Here is a 21410-nt window from a genome sequence, read left to right as displayed (position 1 = left end):
CTTTTGGCAGTTGGGTTTCATCAGCATTAATTGCAAGCTGGACCCTGCACAAAGCAATAAACAGTGAGTTCTCTCCAACTGGTTTCTTTCTGATTGGCAAAAAAAGAGCAGAAATGTGTGTGTGTGACCAGACCTTGTATGGTGATAATTTTTGGGAGGAAACAAGCAGGGTGGCTGATCATACAGGCAATAGAGTGTTACCTATGCAGGAGAGAAATGTGGACTTCTTTGTGTTGCCTCAATAATGTTTCAGCAGTGAGACTCAGCACTCATTTTTGAAGGGTATTGGTGTACTAGGTAGTTCTCACTCTGGCCTGTCCCAAAAATCCATTGTGCATTTGCATATGCTTCAGTTAGAGTCCCCCATGTTCTATATGGACTTTGGTCTGTATTTAGTATTAACTTGAGCTCTGGTCCCATATTTCCAAATGGCAATTCATCCAGTTCTCTAACTCACCAGTTGTCACCTGAAACTTGAATTGTTCACCTTTGAGACAAAGTAGAGGGATTTAGGTCTTTGTTATGGCTTTTGGGGGAAAGCTGCATAAAGCCTGTTGTTTCCATGCAAGGTCCCCAGAACTCAGCTCTTGGAGCTGCCTTTCAACCTGAAAAGTCAAAGAGAAATATGCAGGTGGAGGACAAATCCAGGCAAATTTAAACCAGGTTATTGATTCCTGTATGAACCTCATTGAACTGTGAAATGACTGTGGTTCATACAGCTCTTTTCCAAAGCTTTATTGACCATGGATTAGAGGACTTTATGAGCCATGAATTGCAGGGCTTTTATGGACTGCGTATTTCTAGGCGATTTCATACACTTCCATGGAAATCTTGGGGTGTTTTCTTAAGCTACCAACACAGAAACAAAGGAAATGAACATAGGAGAACAATCTTAAAGGAACATCAAAGGCCTGACTCCATCCTATAAATGCCAGGAAATCCATAATTAATGGTTCCACTAAGACTTCAGCTCTCCCAGTCATTCGGGTCTGGTCCAAGGTTATGGCTACAATCTGAACTGGCCTCGTGAAAAATGAGTCATCATTTAATGCCTCACATCATTATTAGTATTTACTTTCGGTTATACCTTGGAGATTGTCCTTTTCTTTTTGTTCTGTCTTAACAGCTGAGGCATTTGAGTTGGCACCCTGGGTGGACAGTGTTTAGATTTGTGTGTTGGAGGGTTAGTACTGCTGTGGAGGATGAGAAAGCTTCTCCTCTGTCTCCTCCCTGTCTTTGACAGAGCTGAGATTTGCTGATCTCCTGGGTAATCGGCTGCACTGAAGGCTATTAAAAAATAAAAAATGCTGATGAAATGTGTGGTTTCCTCTCCCTTCTGCCTCCTTCCCCCAAAATCTAAACAAACTGAAAAAGTTCTGCCTGACTGCAGTTTCTGTTTGAAATGGCTTGTCAAGAATCAAAATTAAATGGAGATTTCAAGTAGCGAGATTTTTTTTCTTCAACTACTTGATTTTGCAGAAATGTGCAGATCTGAAGTCTGTCCTTGGGAGATGTTTGAACTTAGACAAAAGTCAAACCCAGGCTATCTCCCATAGCCAAAATCCAGCTGGGGTAGCAGGGAGGGGAGGCAAAACCCTCAGGCTGCAAGGCTGCAGTTTGGCATACAGAGTGTCATTGTTCCTGTTGACACTGTGCTAGCTAGGCTTCCCCATGTAATATAAATAATTAATTACAGATCATTCACTGGCTTTTCATGATGAGATGCTCAGTTAATTGAAAGAACAGAGAAATGCCTGGGAGGTTTCAGAGTGGTCAGTGAAGGGCAGGTCAGGATTGCAGCTTTGTTGTAGCAGGTAAGTGGTTCAAGGCTACCAACAAAACCAGCCCAGGAGAAGAGAACCTCTCCCAGCTGCTGGGGGGACTTATCCTGGGACCTAAGGCAATGGGGCAGGAAAGCTCCTGGGAAAAAGGATGGAGGGGAGTTATTAACTAGGAGGGTGTTGTGGGAGGGGTGAGGTTTGGAAGGAGCAATGGCAGCTGGGGGATGTGAAAGAGAGAAGTACAGTGGTGGAAAGAAAAAAAGAAGAAAGGACGTAATGGGTATGTTATTTCCCACTGCTGAGAAGATCTGGGTGAAGGTGGGGCTTGGAAAGAGCCTAAGGACACACACACTTCAACAGGAAAGAAATTAAGGGAAAGGAATTGTTCTCAGAAGAGAAAAAAAGAAATTCCAGTCCCAGATGTAAGCTCAGCCCTGCAGAAGCTGCCATTAGTGGAAAATGAAATGAATTCTCCCTGTAAGTAGAAATGGCAGCTCTCTGATAGCCCATTGCAGACTATTCAACCTCAGATGAATGCAATAACATCACAAATATCAATTTATTTTGGAAGAAGCAGTTGTTTTAGGCGGAGAAAAAAATGTATAGCAGTGATGGATGAAGGGAGACAATATGTAATAAACTACACTGAGTTTGCCTGTACAGAGTGAACCTTATCAGTTTGGATGGAATTTAAGCACTTAGCCTGTTATCCTTTCTTTCAAGACAATGCAGTGATGGAAAACAGAACTCTGTCAACTCAGACAAACTTTTAATTCCACTTAACTGCATCTGAAAGGTAAATTTCAGTAAATTAATCCAAATTGCTTCCTTTTCACAACACATGGTGCTGAAATACAGTACTTAACTTCATTAAAGAAAAGACTGCTTTTATTTAGAGGAGACCTAGACACCTTTGAAGTCTAACAGGTAAATTGTGGTCAGATGATTTCCCTCCATATGGTAGCTTTGAGCTTGAAATTTCCATCACTGGGGCCTTGTTTGTTTAAATTACCCTGTCTGTTTCCCTGGTCAGGACACTGCTCAGGGAGTGGCTCCTGATGCTCACAGGAGGGGAATTGCTGCCTCCTCCAGCCTGTGCAGACAAGGGAGCAGTGTCACCTTTGCATTGATTTCCCTGTGTTCAGCCAGGGATGAGGACACAGCTTCAGGACCTCTCCATCTTTTAGTGAACCTGTGTCCCTGTTGGATTGCTCCAGCAGCAAAGGAGTCCCACCTTCCCTCCCTTGTCCCACCTCACTGAAACTGGGGCTTCACTGAGTTGTGTGACCCCTTGACTTTCCTCCAGCACTTCTGTTTCCTTCACTGTTCTCCCACAGGATTTCCTTCTTGTGAATCTTCCCTGATCACAGTGAGTGCCCCCAGGCTCCAGGGTGTGGCATACAAATATCTGCAGTCACCTGAAGAACCTCAGGGTCTGTCAGTTTGGGTGCTAGGGCTTTCTGTGGCACACAGTCACAAAACACCTCCTGGACAAATCTCTCTCCTGCTTTCTTTGTGGAAGGTGAACCTTTATATTTTGTACTGGCCTAAATTCTGCTTTTAGTTTGCTCAATTTTTTTGAGCCCTAATGAATATACAGTGTCCAGAAGAAGACATTTTGGGCAGTTTAGCACTGCATCAGTTGTTGTTTCTCCCAGCACTGCCTGCCTCTCTCAGACATGCTATCTTGCTTCTGTGAAGGCATCCTCATCTCCTCCTGAGCAGAGAGCCAAGTGTAGGGAATGCATGCTCCCCTCCTTAGTTTTTCCTGTTTCTGTTTGATCCCCCTTTAAGGTGAGCAGATGGCTCAATGCCTCCTTTAAACAAGCACTGGCTCTGGCAGTTCTGTCACCAAGCCCTTTGCACAGCCCCAGGTACACGAGCCCTCCAGTGAAAGTAACTCAGAGCAGTAAAAACGAGGTAAACCTCCCAACTGTAACAAATGATACAGTGATGACATATCATCCCTCCCAAGATGGTTTTTATTGAGGCTTCTTGGATTATCAGGTTGGTCAGAGTGCACAGAATATATTCATTAAAGCTGGGGAACCTGGCCTCAGCTCTAATGCATCTCAGTAACAAGGTAAAGTCCTGACATTCATGTCCAAACCTGTAGCATCTCTGTGCTAATAGACCTTCCCTGTCAGCTGGCTGTGACTGATAACTTCTTTCCTCTTGTAAAGTCAAAGAGTTAATTTGTTATCCTCCAGATGGGGCTGAAAAGATGTGCAGCCTCACTTTTACCTACTAAACACACGAAAAGATCCATGTGTTTTACTTGTTCTGCTGTTCTTAGTAATGTGCTGTCACTGTGGGATGAAACAAAAGCAGATAAAATTAGAGAAAAACAAGCAAAAGCCTTGCATGTTTACTTTCACTGTTGCTTAAGTGTCTCAGCAGCAGTATGACCAATTCATATGTAGCAGTATGCAAACACTGTTTTAATGAAAGCTATAAATACCTGAAAGTAAAATCATTAAAGAACGTAATTTGTGTATAGATTTCAGTTTTGTTTCATTAAACTAAATTCTCTATTGGTAATGCGTTAGGTATTTTATTTTAGTGACATTTAAATCCATCATGAATATTAAATCCATATTTCTGAAGGCGAACGAGTAACAAAATTGGAGCACACAAGTTAGGATTTTTGAACGATGAGGTATTTTTCAGCACTGGATATCCAAGAGCACTTTCTGCTTTTTCCTTCTCAGTGCTGATTAAGATTGAAAATACAATGCAAGCTGTTTTATGGAGCCTATGAAGAGCTTTATTTGCCTTTCTTGTTTTCTAATTCTCGTTTCATATGTGTTAAGATAGTCTATAATATCTATTTATATCTGTCCCAGCTTGATGTATTTCAGACTGGGGCTGGACACAGCCATGCAACTGCTAACTTTGTTAAGCTGCCTAAGATCTGTCTTACACAGCACAAACAAAATGTTTTCTTAGGATTTGGTTTCAAGAAGCAGCAGCAGCTGAGTTTAGATGATTCCTTCCTCTGTGATCTCCACTTGTTGTGCTGTTTTTCTGCCAGTGCAGCCTCATTTCCTCATCCTCTGCCAGGACTTCTACAACCTGTTAACTTTTCAGTTCCATCTTTCTCCATTTCCTGCTTAAATATTCTCTCTCTCCAGTGCTCTTTGTACCTGCCTTTTTAAACTCTGGCTGCACATGCTTGTGTGGGCCCTGGAGAAAGGGTTAGGGAGGGACCCCTCCTGCCTCTCATCTGCTGCACTCAGCTCCACCTCTCTGAGCTCACTTTGCAGGAGGCTGTGATCACACAAACACCTCAATTCACTCTGCAGTCTGCCCATGCCCATTAAAGTGGGTATTTTGCAGCCTGCAGCCTTCAGCAGACAGTGAAACAGGGACATGTCTCACTTGTATCTCATATATCCCTGTCACCTGTCATTAATGCAGACTCCTCTAAGTGGGAGGCAGAGCTAGGCATCCTTCTTCATTTTTTGACCAGGAGGTGCATCTCCTCCGTGTTACTTCATCATCTTTGCTCTTCCTACCATTTTCATGCAGGTGTATGTGTGTCCAGCTGTACTGCAGACTGGACAGACAGCATGGAATCCATTCTTTGCTAAATTCATGGCTATCATAAAGCAGCCCAGGCTCTTTCTGCTGATGCTTTTCCTTCTCTTGGCAACTTGGCAGCCTTGTGGGAAACCTCTGTGGTGGTGGCCATTGCCAAGAGCATTGGGGTGAACTGTGGTCTATACACCTACAATAATAAGTCATTAGCAAAACCTTTATAATCATGCATTGGATCAGTTTTATATTTCTCAGACATCAGAAATGAACTTATTTGGCACTAAGCTGAAGAAAAGGTGCCTGTGGTTACAAATGTAGGATCACATTTCTTTTACCTGTAGTTTGTTTTAATGTTAGGATTGAGCTACCATGGTCAAATAGGTTAGACATTGTGTAAAGTCTTGAGATTCCCTTCCACAACTACTCAGTCATAAAATCAAGACTTCAGGATTAGATTTATAGTACAAAGTGGCTCCTGTAAAGTGAGGCAGAGAGGGAGGGCGCTTATTTCACTGAAAGAGTTAACACTGAGTTTGACTGTCTTCTGTGTTAATGCAAGGCTTTTCCCCCAGCTATTTTTAGCCTGTTCCAGCAGTGTGTGTCCCACTGTGGTCTGGTATGCAAGAGCTTTGCTGTGAGGTTTGCAAACACTTGTATTTCTGTGCTGTGAGAACAGAGCATTTGTGTGTTATTGGAGTGTGTGTTCCTGAAAGGAAGGGCAGGCCATGCATGTGATCCATGCACGTTTTTGTTGTTGCCTGTGAATAACCAAAGGGGCTCTGGAAGAATCCTTGTTAGCAGATGTCATCATGGCCCTTCCAATTTATAAATATGAGCCTTGACATTTATATTTTCCATGTCCAGGGCTTTCACTAGCCAGATGTTCTGAGAATTGGTTTCTTGGAATCTTTCACCATGACTCTTCATGGCATGTTATCTTTTGCAAACACACACACAAAAATAAAAGTTATCTGGCTCTTATCAAACAGATAGGATGGGAAAGTGCACTCAGTACCCTCAGGTAACTCCTCTAAACCTGAGCTGCATTTTAACACAGCTCTACAAAACTCTTTATGTTCACTCAGCTGAAAAATCAGTTGTCTGGTTTAACAGGCAGAGAAAATTCAATACCCAGTAGCACATCTACCCTGAATTTAGGGTGGGTGAGGAGTGTGGTTTGTGTTAACTCAAGGCTGACTGCAGTTGCAGACACTAAAAACTGCTGAATGAGCTCATGCCCAGGCTGAGTTGGATTCCTCAAACACATGAATGGGTAGTAAAGCACCTGCACTCCTGTATTGCAATTCTGAATACAGAGGTTTTTCCTTTAGCAAGGGAAAAAATGGCAGAATAAATCTTCTCAAATGCTACAACCCCAAGTTGGAATTTTTTATCTGAGTGCCCTACATATCTAGCAGTACCTAAGCCATGAAAATTGCAAATCTATTCCTCATAAAAAATCCATAAAACACAAAAAATTTCATCTTCCAGTGAGTTACCGTAAAGAAGGAGAAATGTCTTTAAAATTCAGTGGAGGTGCAAACACACAACACTGTCAGGGGAAAAGGTCCAGAGGAAAAAGGTAAAGGATATGGGATTTATTTCTGATTCTGCTATTCCCCTTCTGACTAGTGAGTTTCATGCCCTGGAAAATGAAGTGAGGAGAAGTATGACAGGGAGTAAGGCCACAGTACTATTGTGGTGGGCAGCTGCTTTATGGGAGAGGTTTAAGCACAGTTCTGTTGTGGTATCTAATAAGACAGATTCATTGTGGAGTGAATCAGGAGGAAATTGAATTCCCTTACACTCCCAGGAGTGGAAACCCAGCAGGATCCCAAAGGGCAGCTTTGGTCTAAGTCCAGTGACTCACTGGGATGAAGGAGAAGTAGGATTTATTTGAATTCATATGGTTTTAATGCTGTAAAAGCTGGGTTCCTGCAATTATGAAAATGCCAGGCCAAATTCAGGTTTCGCTCAGATCGCCTCTTCACAATTCCTGAATAACTTAAGTGAACAAAGTGAGCTTTGTACCTGGGGCCAAGCCCAGGCTGAGGGAGCCAGGCTTAGTGCCTGGGAGCTGCTGGGTGCCAGGATGCCTCATGTGCCATGGAGAGACGTGCTGCACACCAGCTCTCAGAAGCTCAGATCTGCAGAGACACTTCAGGGTCTGGGCTGTGACACCTGGCAGGGAAAGGGTTTTCAGTCCTTGCAGCCCTGCACGCCAGCAAGCAGCTTTTTATGAGCCACTGATGGCATCTCCAGGCTTTCAGAGGGTTTGTACCTTCTTGAGAAGAAGGAGCTTGTGCTGTGACTGCTCTCACCATATTTGCTTTGCCAGCAGCAGGAGGAACACAAACCTTGTGCCAATGCAGCACTTCAATGTGCCTGGTAGATGTGCTCTGTGAACTTTTTTTATTTATTTTATATGTTGGTCTATTTGCAAGAAAAAGAGGCCAGTGCTTTTATTCAGTGGTACAAGCTTGAATTCAATACTGCTCCAAATAACACGTTCAAAGATCTTACCCAACCTTAATTATTCTTACTAAGAGAGACATTGGAAAAATACAAGCAGTGAGCAAGAAAGTGAGCTCAGTGAATTAGAAAGAAAAATGTGATACAGACTAAGCAAAGAGAAAAAAAACATTATGTGGAGATGGAAAAAGAACAGGGAGAAGGAAAAAGAAAATTAAAATCAAGTGGAAAAATGCAGTATATTGGACATCAATTTAAGCTAGTTTATATTTTGGTTGTTCATTCTATTCCTTAATACATTGCACAGACATCTCTATAGCTGAAATAATTTTATCTTAGAGAACAGTCTCCGAAAAAATACTTAATTTGACAGGATGTGTTAGGTATTTCCCCACTACCACCTATTCTAAATCATTTTAAAATCTGGAGGGGAAAGTCGATATCTTTTACAGTGTTTAACAAAAAAGTGACAGGGTCAAGTATATACATCTCTACAAATGTATGTGTTCCCCAAGCACATCTAAACATGTATGGTTAATTCTGTGCATCTGCAAAAAATATTTGAGCCATAGGGCCCACACAATGCCAAACAAACACTTGAGTACACAGAGGAAAGGGCAGAGCGAGTCACTCTGGTTCTAATTAATTGAAAGGTTGAGCTTGAGATGTAAAATATGGATTACAGTTTTGACCACCCCAAAAATACAAATTCTTTTGCATCTGGGGCTGTATTGGTGAGAGCAGGGAGTTTGCAAATTACAGGCAAAAAAACAGATACTCTGCTCATGCTTGGGATTTGGTTCAAAACCACCTGGTTGCAGCTCCATCAAATTAACTCCTTATGTGTTGTGTATCAGCAGGTTGCCCAAAAATCTTCACTGGCAGGGTTTTTCTAATGCTAAGCCCATCTGTGTTTGTGCCCTTGATGTTCTTGCTTCCTTTGGCTGCAATAATGCAGTCATTATCTGTCCAAGGAGCAGTGGAACAAGCCCATGGTCATTTGAGCTGTGATGATGAGTGCCTTAATCACACACACAAATCAGGTACACAGCCAGATGTGTGCAGTGGGTGGGTGAATTGGGGCATGGTTTGGAGCCCACATCACTCTTCAGACTGTGTGGTGAGCACACCCTGGCTCAGATATCAGTGCAGAACTGATGGAACAAAGGGCTCTGAGCTATCCCCTCTTAGCAAGGGCCTGGGTAAAACTGGGATGCATTATCCTGGCTCTGTGATTGCCTCGTCCCACTGCAGAATCACAGGGGATATTCTTGGGATATTAGAGAATCATCAAAGCATTTCTTAGGAGGGAAAATGAAAGAGCTAATGCTGTCATCTCCTGTCTCAGGACCACCCAGACACTATTACAAATCATGGGTCTTCAGCTACAATATCTTGAATTACTGTTCACAGGAATTTTAAAGAATTTAATTTCTTCTTTTTTTTACCTCTTTTTTGGCTTTTTTTTTTTTTTAAGGATGACATGTAGTTTCCTGATGGGCTGGTTTTAATAAGGTCAAAATCTTTGTTGTTGCCATATCAGAGAGGAATATAACATCTTTTAGTCATTAGATGGGAATGGGGTAATTACTCAGAGTGTGTGCTTCAAAGGTTGTTGGTTTTTACAACATTCTGTGTTTTTTACACCATTCTGCAGTTGTCTGGAAAGGAGCAGCAAGCCTGATTCTGCTACAGCCACAGGTGTGGGTGCAGGATTTGTATTCACTGGGTTTTCCTAAAGGAGTTCGTGGCAGGACATTGAGAAGGGCCATGCACAGTCTCCTCTGGGGGTGGGGAAACCTAAATCTGACCGTGAGGTGCAGGAATCCTTCCCACAGACTGGAAGTTCACCTTGGGCTGTGCTGGAGTTGTTTCTCACTTGCTCATTCCCTACCTGCTGGATCCACCTTGGCCTCACTGTGTTCCTCATGCCTCAGGCTGCATTGCTGTGGCAGCAACCCCCCTTTTCCTGTCTCAGACAGCCTGTCCCATCCATCCCTGTCCCCCCCTCTGGCCCCACAGCAGATGAGCCACTTTGCCTTAACAACGTGACCCACCTGTGGCTTTAGGATGCCCCGGCTCAGCCTCCCTGCAGGTCAGTGTCTCTCCAGGGCTGAATTTGTCATCACAGAGATGTTTTGCAGGTGGCCTGAGTCACTGGGACCTGCAAATCAGAGCAAGAGCCTGCAAAACACTTCAGGTTGTGTTAATGCTGGTGGTGTCACACCAGCGCTCCAAGGTCCTGACTCAGAGCACAGTCAGGGGAGTCGTAGCAGTAAAGTGATTTAACGAGGTTTTGATGGTTCCTCAGCGGTGACTCGGGGATAAAAACTAAATCTCCTGGCTTCCAGCCCACAGCCCATCCTGAGAGGGCCCCAAAACTGCACCAGAGGAATCTCAGCTGCATTTCAGCACTGAGCCTCCTCCTGCTTACACCACCATGGCCCCGTGGAGCCCCTGATCCAAGTGAGCCACCTTTTCCTCCTTCGTGTCAAACTCCAGAGCCAGGACCCACAGAAGGGAGAGCAGCTGCAGCCCTGCTCTGCCTGTGTGGGGCAGCCGCTGCAGGGCTGCAGAGGAGAGCTGTGTCCCAGCACCAGCTGCTTTGTGCACTGCAGAATCAGCAGCTTTCCTCTCCCCCACCCTGCTGTCCCAACCCAGTTTGGGAACCCATCCCTACCAGTCAGAGTCTCCAGTGAGACAGAGCTTGGTTGGGATTCAGGAGACCTGAGTTCCAGAGATAGAGATCTTTAGAAGCAGCTCATGTCACCAGCCTTGGAGCCATGCCTTAGTGGGGAAAGGACTGTCCTCTGGAGATGTCTTGTTCCCTACTAACTGTAGCAGGAAAACAGCTGAATAGCTCTGGCTACAAGCCTGCATGACATGACCACAATCAATGCCACCTTCTAGATCCTACTAAAGGCTGGGTCAGCTAAAGAACTGCCTGTGTTCCTCCTTAATGGCACATTTAAGTGTCCCATCCTTGTGTGCAGTGTCCTGCTCCCCAGCTGCATTTCAGTGCCTGGTGGCTGTGGCTCGTGATCATGGCATGCTGCTCACAGCTTTCAGAGCCACTGCCTGGTCAAAGTTGTGCTTGCCTTTCCATCTTTTCCCTTGGTATCCTATTCTTTCTCCTGGAGATAAGCCATGGCAGGGGTGGGGGGTTAGACCTCTGCCAGGGTATTTGCACTGCCCTTTGCCTCTGCACAGCAGGGACCCTCACAGGTGCCCACTTCAACGAGAGGAATGGCTCAGTGTCAGTCTCCAGAGGAGCAAGAGCACTGAAAAAAGGCAGGATCAGAGCTTGACACTGCTCTCAGATGGAGATGGCTCCCATTTGAGTCCCCTCAGAAGGAGAGCTCAGGTGGACAGTGAAGGGCTGTGGAAATGCTCCTGGTGCTGTTGCTGAGCCCTCTGTCCCATGTGGCAGGGGCTGTGCTGCTCACAGGGAGGATGGGTGCTTGCACTGGGGGACACAGCCAGAGATCCAGGCTCCCAGTGATGCTGGGTAACCAAAAAATAGCAGGGAGAAGGCTCTTCTTGGCTCATGCCAGATCTTCTCTGCTGGCCCCAAACCAGTGTGTGATAGTGCTTACTCAGACATGCTAAGGCAGTTTACTACACTACTGCAAATAAGCAGTGGCCTTCTCTGGACCAAAAACTGGATTCCCTAATCAGATCCAGGTTGGATTTATTTATTTATTTATTTATTTATTTATTTATTTATTTTTAACGAACTGAACTTTGTGAAAGCATGAGCCTCTTGGCCTTGGTCCCACCAAGGGCTATAGGATGTGCTGATTTGTAGGTATGTGAATACTAGTGCTGGAAGAACTCGTGTCTCACAGTCCTGCTCATCTGGGACCACAGGACTCAGCATCCTGCAGGATTTATCCCTCAGGCTGCAAGAACAGTGTCTGTAAGGAAGGTAATGATGAAGAGATAGATGGGGGAACAGAGCCTGTGTTGATCTAAAGAATCCCTTCCAGAAACACATGAAATAATAATACGAATATTTTGGGAGATGGGGATTTCATGTTCCCTTTAAGAGAGTACTCTAGTTGTCTTCAAAGTTAAATCTTTGTGATATTTTTTCCAGTGGATTTTTTTACCCCCCAGCATATTCTTTTTAACTTTTGGTTGAGCACCTATTCTTTTCCTTAAAATGTGTGGTCAGACTTCTTGCCAGCCAGCTCGTTTACAGACTGCAACGGGTTGGTCCCAGTGCTTTAAGCAGATGTATTTTTCAAATCTTGATGAATAAATTTTGGTGACATAAATAGGCCTAGTTAGTTCCAAGAATAATTGTCTTCACTTGCAGAACATTATTTCTGATCACCAGAAAAATAATGTGATCAGTCCTTTCACATCTGTTCATTAAATAAAAAGGAGGAAAAAAAAGTAGGGCAAATCTTGTTTGAAAAGAAACAGGAAGCATATGCTTAATATCACTTAAGAAAACCCGTAGCCATCATAAGGTTAACATCAAATCACAAATGCAAAACAGTCATTATTGTATTTACTCAAAAACTTTCTTTCACTTTACTAGCTTTTTAGGTTTTCAATTGAAACATGCGTTTTTCAGGTTTCAATCTAGCTTCTTTCATCAGATGCTATTGTAAGAAAAGCTCTCTGAGTCAACATTTGCTTACATTTATTAAAAATAGTTGTCTTGTGTTTACATAGCTCCTTTGATCCAGAAAAATCCCTAAACACTTTGTAAGTAATACTTGAAAGAGTTACCCTGAACAGAACCACGTTGGGACCAAGGCACAGGAGCAGATTAAAGATGGATAGAAATATCACAATAATTGGGTTGGTGCTCACCCCCTCAGAGAACCATCAGTTTTCCATGAGCTTCAGAACAGTTCCTGGGATCATAATGGTGGTTTGGACTTTGGGGGCAAAAGCAGTGCCAATACTGTCTGTCCTCTTGGAGATTGCCTGTTTTTCATGCACTTTGGAGATACAGAGGCAGTGGTACCTACTGCACCAAGCACAGGGATGGTGAGATCTCACCTAATCCTGCTGTTTCCAATTTGGAGCATCTCATTCCAGAGAAGACATGGATCAGAGGCAGGGCAGAGCAGAGGAAAAGATAGAGGGAAAGCACTTGAGGACTTGCAAAGAAAGGTGGAAGGAATTGTTTGTTTAAAAAAGAGAAAGGTGAGGTGAAACATGGTTAAATCTTCAAAATATGTGAAAGGCTGCTAAGAAGAGGAAGGAAATAAACCTGTCCATGGGGACAGGACAAGTCATAACCTTACACTGTAACAAGGGACTTGGGTGAGACATTAGGCAGCAATTCTGGGCATCAGAATGGTGAAATGTTGGAATGGATGTCTGGATAGACTCTGGAATTATCAGTGATAATTGCCATAATTAGCATTGGGTTTTTTTGAGACTGGATGAGATATAAATGTCAGGACTGGTTTAGATCTTGTTCCTGTGCCTGGGGCAGATGGGCCAGAAAGACTCCTGGTCCTAACCTGTGTCCTTCTGCCGTGGTCAGATGAACCCTGCTTACATGGATGAACTGAGTCATGCTAATAATCAGTTTGTGAGATCCCTTCAAAGTCCTTACAAGACAAACCAGAGCAGAAATTCCCTCAGTGGACTGCTTGTACATTTGCTTTATTTTTCAGCTTTCAAATGCTTCCAAATCATCAAGGTGCTTCAGCACACCCCCAGCTTAGAGGATTTAAATCATGTAATTGCATTCAGTAGAATATGTGCACAAAGCCTGTGCCTGAGGCCCCATTTTTGGGGAAAGTTTTACACATTCTAATGATGGTAAGACAATGTATGAGTAATGCACTGATTTGAAAAACTGCCCTATTATCTGATCAAAAGAACAAGCCCATGAATATGATACCGCAGGTCATTTGGCTAAAACGTACCTGGAGTCTTCCAAGTTTTTAAAGCAATCCCATACACAGAAGCAAAAAAGAGAGGTATGAACAGCAGAGCCAGTGGTTGCCTGTTAACCACAGATCATGTGGAATGTTGCATTATAGATATTTTTATCAGACAAAAGGCTAAAATGTCTTGGTCTGGCAAGAGAAGACGTGATAATAATTTAGATTATTATCCCACAGATCTGTGATTCATTGTTATTATTTTCTGTGTTCATTTCAGGAATGCTCAAATCCTTCCCAAGGAAGGTTTCTGGTTGAGTTCAGGGGACTCAGCTTCATCCTTAGGGAACGTCCAAGGGTCAGTGAGATCCTACATGCACATGCAAACGTTCTCAGAGGGAGTTTGCAGAAGTCATCTCCTGACACCAGGGCCACCTCTAAGATTAGGCTATAATCCAACCTGGCTCTCCAGGGCCCCTCTGTAATGCCTAGGAAGTGAAAGACCCCGAGCAAGAGTAAGACCCCCTAGAGACCTGCTTTGGAATGAGGTGCTCCAGCTTCTGGAAAGGTTTCTCTCCCCTTGCACTACAGAAACAGCCTCGTTACAAACTGGGACCAGAGGTTTCACAAGGACTTGCAGCATTTGGTACAAGGGGCCATTCTCTTTAAATACCTCTAAAGCACCTTGGCAGTCAGCTAAAAGTACATTAAGAAAATGTTTTGTATGGATAAAGTGTGATTCATCTGCTATCAGCAAATGCTTTGTACACATTAGTGGAAACACACTGTTCTTCTCTTGTAAAGTTCTCAAGGAGTTTCAAAACAAACAACCCCGCCTAACAGTATTTATCTTAACAAGAATGCTTTTATACAAATGTAATGTCCTGAAAACAGAAAATAATCTCATTAACTAAGGAGAAGTGATCAACAATTCTCAGGTTTTTGAATAAGAGAGGAAAGAAAATCAACAACAATCAACCTAACAACAACAGCAAAAAACCCATCCCACCAAAAAACAAAACCATAACACTTATGGAAGTTGACTAGAACACAGAAACATCCTACAGAAACATAAACTGTTGATTTAAGTCTGCTTTTGAATCCCTTAGATGTAGCTGGCTGATGAGTGGGTTTGTGATGCTTTTACAGGTTCCCTGGCCAGCCTGCGTGCACAGAACACCCCTGAGGAGTAGAGAGTTTGTGCAAGGGAAGCTTTAATCTCACTGGAGGATTAAGACTATAGAATGTGTCAAGAGCAGGATACACAGAAACTGGAAGTCTAAATGGCATTTTGGTGATATATTTTTTTAATTAAAATTTAAAATCATACCCTCCTTGTAGTTTGAAATTTAATTTAGGGCAAAAATTTGTAGTTCTATAACATGACAATCAGTACCAAAAGATGAGGACAAACACCTGCCTATATTTACCTTAGGGAAACCAGGTATAGGGGAGAAACTCTAGTTGTGATCCCACTGTCAGTGCTGCCAGACCCGTGCACCACATCATCACTCAGCTGGATAAATGAGATCTGGGTCAGAAATTGAAGCATGACTGCATTTGTTGGATTACTCAGAGCTTGTAGCACCTCTTTTTGTCAGAAGTTTGCTTTAATGGTGCATTGTGTTCACTGTGGGAAGGCTGCTCATGCTGATGTCACAGTGGCCACACAGTGCCTAGCCCAGTGCCATTCCTGCCAGGCAGACTGGAAACAGCAGCATTAGTTATTGCAGATCAGTCACTGCATTCAGGCACTGCAGCAGTTCTGCAATATAGCAGAAGCTCTAAAGTGGGTGTCTTATATCATCACTTCAAGACATAAACCAACTACTCACCATGGGAATTCAGAGAACTTCCAACAAGCCTTGATTTCAGGGTTCTCTGTTCACAGCAGTTTGTTGCTCTGGAGCAAGCACTGCTCCTCAGTATAAGAATCCTAATACTGGTTAGATGGATTATCTGCTCCCATGAAGCAATTCCTATGTCTTTAATTGAACTGCCTCCTCTTTTTACTCTAATTTGTTGCACATTAGTTAAGATCACTTCTAGCTGCAGAACGACTATCCCACCCAGAAGCTGTGGTGACAGTATAAAGGATGAGGCAAGAAATGAAGTGATTCTCCCAAAGCTCAGGGTGAAGTGTAATGTGCAGGGATTGTCCATGGGATTTGATGTTGACCAATGCCCTCTTCAGGGTGGGCTCTCATCTTCTCAGTTTCTGATTGACTCAGCACATAGGAAATATCTGAGCTAAAATCTATCTTGGTATTGCTTAGACAGAAAAAACAAAAAAAACTTTAGTTCTTCTAAATTCTGTTTCTGTGAATGAATTTGAAGTAAGATGTTATTTCTTTTATCTGATATTATGCAAGACACAACCTTTTTCTTCCAAGGTCAAGATCTTGGATACTGTAGCTAAATATTTATAGGACTGCATAGCTTCTTACCCCATTAAAAATTATCTGAGGGTCATTTTCAGTGCCTCCAAATCGCCTTTATGGAAGATTTAGAGAATCTACAAGTATTAATGTCACTTTTTTTTTTTTTTCAGGGGAGCTTGCCATTTTTCTCCTCACTTCTAAGCAGAATGTCTTGGGTTTAAGTCCAAAATCCACCCTGTGCAGTTTGCATGCTTGGCTGTGCTGCTCCCTGACAACTGGTGGATTATGGATCATCCAGTAATGGATTCAATGGGGGCATTTTATGAAATGGAGATTACAACTTAAACTTCCAAATCAATTGGAAATGGACCTTTTTGACCTCCAGTGTCATGGGAGTCATGATGAATTCCAACCTGCAAATTCAAATCAAAGTACTAACTCAAGCTACAATCAATAAGCAATCACACTGCTACTGAGGCAAATCCACAGTCAGGGAAACCTTACAGTGACTGAGTCTGGTTTTGGCTTTGTGATTTGATCCAAAATGGCTTAAAGCCAGGAAAAGAAATGAACCTGCTCAGTCTCCCTTGCTCAAGGTTATCAGTTGTGTAAGGGGATCCTGGGAAGTTCTTTAAGGCTTGTGAAAAAGGTAAGGGATCTATTCTGGAGCCTCCTGGACTCAGTATGTGGTCCATGGTGAATAAGACACATCACTGAGACATGGCAAATTTTCAGTCCTTTGGTGGGAAGAAAGGACATAAGAACAAGGTCATCTGTATCAGCTCAAGGATGCATTTAGCACAATCTCTGATGCTGGCCAGTAATGGATGCTTAAAAAAGGAGTGCAGTAAGTCAGTTACATTGAGAGCAATTCCTGATTTGGCTGTATTTTGTCAGCAGCCAGAAGCTGAGGGACATCCTGGATCTGTACTGTTTCCACATCATCACAGTTACCCATCTCTGGCTCTGTCCTCGGTGTCTAATGTGTGTAAACAACAACAACAACAACAATAATAATAATAATAGGAATTGCCAATGTGGTTGCTACCACTTGAGATGGCAGATCGCAGAGCAAAGATAAGGGTTCTACTGTTTAATTTCCCTCTCTTGTGTTTTCTTCCAGCACCACCACGTTGCCTTCCTATATCAGGATAACTAATGGGTACATCACAGTGAAGCCTCCCATCTGGATTTCCAACCAGCTGGACCAGAGGCCCCGTGCCGAGCGCCCAGCCCAGCCCCAGCCCACGAGCTCAGCCCCAGCCAGCCTGCCTGGGCCATCAGGGACATTGCCTCTCTGCATGGCCATAGCTGCTTTCCTGCTCAACCTGCTGCAGCCCTCCTGACCACGTTAGTATCACTTGCAGCCCCTTGGAATAAAGGAGATAATTTATGAACGGATTGGAGTTTAAGACAACAACAGTTACAAGCTGGACCTTCTCAGTGACTCAGTAGTGCCTTCTAGCTGAATTTGTCTCTTTGCCCAGATACATTTTGAAACTCTAAAGCTTTATTGTAACACTGACTTACATCTTCTTTTTGTAGAAGGATCTTTATTTCCCATAGTGCTATGGGGTTTTGTAAAATAGACATGTTCATATAAAGAAAAAAAAAAGAAAAAGAAAAAATGTATTTATTCGACCGGTAAACTTATTTTTCTTGTTGTATATGTTAATAACATCCCTATTAATCAGTAGCGATGGTGAAACAGATAAATTAATATTTTCTATATTTGTTTTCTGACAACTCTGCAATAGTCTGAACTGACACAAATGAATGCTTTCTTTGTTTCTTTAACCATAACGTTTTACAGCAACTGTCCAATAAGTACATTTCTGCTGAAATTCTTTATTTTACTTCTTTTATCTCATAAGCATAGCTTACACTGAATAAAGCAGATCCTGCTCTCTGGGGCATGTGCCCATTAGAAAAATAAATGCATTCTTAACTCTTTAGCTGCCACAGTCTAAAATGCCAGTTATTTTTACATGACTCAGTAAGTCATTAGTCAGGATAATCCTCTACATTCCCCCTGTTTTATTTAACTAAACTATTTAACTTCTTTGGAAATTACCATTTTCCCTCTTTGCCCTGGGATTGATTCACCAGCTAACATAAATTAGGACACCTCTTTCTCAATAAAAAATTGCTTTTAAAGTCTGGAATAATCCTACTTGGAATTATTTTTTTCTGTCTCTCATTTTATATAAGCATAAACCTACAACCTTTTTGAGCATAAATTGGTCTGTCTCTAGATTATAAACATGTAGTGTCCTGTTAATTTATAGAACCTCTTTGTACTAGGTGTATTAATTCCCATGGACAACCTGGAGGCAAAAAACATCTACAAATTCCTCTTTCTCTTGCTAGTATAAGCTGATAGAGCTGATATCTCTGTGCTGGAATAATTATGTCTTGTCCAAAGTCTGCTCAACACCACAGGAATCAAACTAACCTCCATGTTATGGAGACATAAGAACATTTTTCCATTTTTAGACTCTGGTACCTGACTGAGTTGGAAAAGTCATGACACCTTCCCCTCACTGACAAATGTGCTCCCTATCCAAACAGCTGGTTTTGAGCAATGAGATTTACAACATCTATGGGGAAAAAAATCCCAGTGCCATCTTAAAAATTATTGTCTTTTAAAAGTATGTAGATGTTTTTTCACCACCAGAACATGACGAAAAATCTCTTTGGATACAAGAGTTTAGAAAATGAGTTTTGGTTGAAATAGTGGGGTTTTTTGCTAAGTCATCTACAAAAATTAAAGCTATGTGATGAACACATCTTACTTAGAAAAGAAGTCTCAAAATCAGAAAAATGCAATACAAACTTCTTCATGGAAAAACAGTGCTTCTTTAGCTTTGAAAAAACATAATGGTGATAATTGTAATAACATTACTGATAAAATTCTGGCTGAAAACAACCCTTTAAGTTTCCCAGCAGCCCTAAAGCCTGGTCTCTGGAGCTGCTGATGATTCCATGCAAGACTCTACAGTGAGAGAGAGTTCAGAATTCACAGTTTGTTGTCATACCAGTTATTTCAGGAAAGTAAGTTAGAAAGTCACTAGACTACAAAAATTACAGGATTCCAGGATGAAATACTGAGCATTTCCATCATGCATGCCAGCCCACTGCCTTGCAAAAGCCAGGGATAATACAGGTAACTTCCTTCCAACTTTGCTCTATTTTTGACAGAAGATTGTGTAGGTTTCAGTTTAAGTGGGGACTAGCCCAGAGTGCTATAAATTTCCTTTTTTTTTTTTTTTTTTTTTTTTTTTTCCCAGTACAACACAACAGTTGATAAGGCTGAATAGAAAACTTTGAGCTTTGCCCCAAATGTGAGATTCAAACAGACCCCGTGCATACTTTCATATTGTGTATTTTGGCTAGCAAAAGATTAGAGATGTTAGTTTTGGACAGGAGCCATTCACCTTGCATAATATTTATTGCACAGAGATGGATATTGGAAACATATTTTGAGAACTTTCATTTTGATTTTATTTGAGCTATTACTCTAGAAATGCCTTCATTTGAATGGAATGGTTTAAGAGACCTTCAAATTCAACATTAATGCATTTTAAAAAGATTATTGGTTCTCTTGATGTGTTCAAGGCAGAGATGAAAACTGAATTATAATGTCTTATTTACAATAATGTAACTGGGAATAAGGTAGGTAAATATTAAGAGTGATGATAAGTTAGATAGTAAAAGTGAACAGCCAACAAAGCAGAACCCATTGAATTTTATTTGTTGTAACCGGATCGTGTCCAGAAATTATTCTGTGGTACTATCCCAGGAATAATTCCAGGTGTTGGAAAACCTACAGTAGAAACAACCAAGACCATATAAAGATAAGGGAAATAAAAAAGAGTAGAAAACAGACTTGTCCAAGAGTCTAAGGAAAACCCAACAACAGAACCAAGACTAGAAATTATGATTCTGCAGTTTCAAAATCTATGGCTTTCTCCATAAACCTCTGGGGATTTTCTGTTGTTTGTTTGGTTTTTTTTTCATAATATTAGGAGCACACAAATCTCTCCCAGCTGCCATTGTGCTGCACAGAATAGTCACTCTTTAATCACCAGTGAGGTTTTCTGAGTCGCTCCTGCACTGGACAGTAATATTCAATATTCATTAGCTCAGATACTGTGGTATGTTTGGCTATCACAGGATGTAAATGGCTTGGATATCAAAGTTTTATATGTGTTTTAACATCTTTGCATTTCCTGGCATTTTGTCTGTAATTCTTGGAAATTAATGAACTTTACTAGAACTCTTGTGCTGGTGCCCCACATTTGTGCAGTGCAGGTGTCAGAACAATGTGTCTCTTGGATTTGGGGTCTGCACACCTGATTTTTGCCACCTAAAAGCAGCTCTCCCAGTCATCTGAGCTCTCTCCAGCTCAGGGAGGAAACATGACTTAAAGGTTAAGTAGGTTTCTGTAGATCTGAGCTCAGGAGCCCCACATGAATGGCTTCAGCACAGATCTCTAACCAAACACTTCTTTTACTTTCTTGTCTTACCCTACAGTATGATTTAGGGTAAATTTCTTCAATACAGGATCTGTTTGCAGAGCAGTGCTGGATAATGAACCCTCGCTGTGGTTGATAAAATGGATTGTTCACTAATCAGCTATGGCAGCCCAGAATTAATTAAAACACAGTAGTAGTGGTTAGCACAGACATGCACACTGTCACAATGGATCATGATTTCTGAATTCATAATAATTTTCTAAACCATCGATACATGCTCTGGAAGCAACACTGACTACCAGCTTCAGGGGGCTTCAGTTTCCTCTGTGGGTTTCTCAGAAAACTAAAAACTGACTCAACTCTTTCTTTCAAAGGAAAGCACAGATTCCCATGTTATCACAAGATTCCAAGAGCAGGAGATTTAGCAAAAACATTCATGGCCACCACAAATAGTAGCAAACTCTGCTGATCCTGTTTATCTCTGAGAAAGAGAATCAGGAGAGTCACCCAGTGTCTGGCAGTCTAGGACACCACTTAGGATGAGTCCAAAGCTCAATGGTCACTGATTCATCTCAGCTACAAGGGACACCAACACAGTTGACATTAAATGGAACTAGCTTTGTAAACAAATGTTGAGTATCTGCCAAGATCTTGCCCCGGTGGAATAAATAATATCATCATCAGCAACAAATCTAATCTCTTTCAGTGTTTTAATGCTTTTCTTGCTTAACTACAGATGCTATATTAACATGGACTGCCACTTGAAGAACCAGTCAGTAAGCTGGGACAGAAGGTATTTTATATTTTATGACTGATGTAGTTTCTCTTCAATCCCTCGAGCTGTTGAATAATGCAATACATCTTCTGGCAATAAATGATGAACATGATTTATGATAACCA

General features: G+C 42.0%; 1 protein-coding gene across 1 annotated transcript in view; it reads left to right on the top strand.

Annotated features, from left to right (window-relative positions):
* TRABD2B (TraB domain containing 2B) overlaps positions 1-17987 on the top strand; it is a 260817-nt gene extending 242830 nt beyond the window's left edge. Inside the window, exon 7 of the mRNA XM_079314550.1 lies at positions 17156-17987. Within this exon, the coding sequence (XP_079170676.1) occupies positions 17156-17378 (223 nt within the window). The 3' untranslated portion in view covers positions 17379-17987. The remainder of the gene's footprint in view (positions 1-17155) is intronic.
* The last annotated feature ends 3423 nt before the right edge of the window (positions 17988-21410 follow it).

Source organism: Erithacus rubecula, assembly GCF_903797595.1.
Source record: "Erithacus rubecula genome assembly, chromosome: 10".
Classification (NCBI taxonomy): Eukaryota; Metazoa; Chordata; class Aves; order Passeriformes; family Muscicapidae; genus Erithacus; species Erithacus rubecula.
The sequence above is the reverse complement of the archived record's forward strand: the minus strand, read 5'-3'. Positions and strand labels throughout refer to the sequence as shown.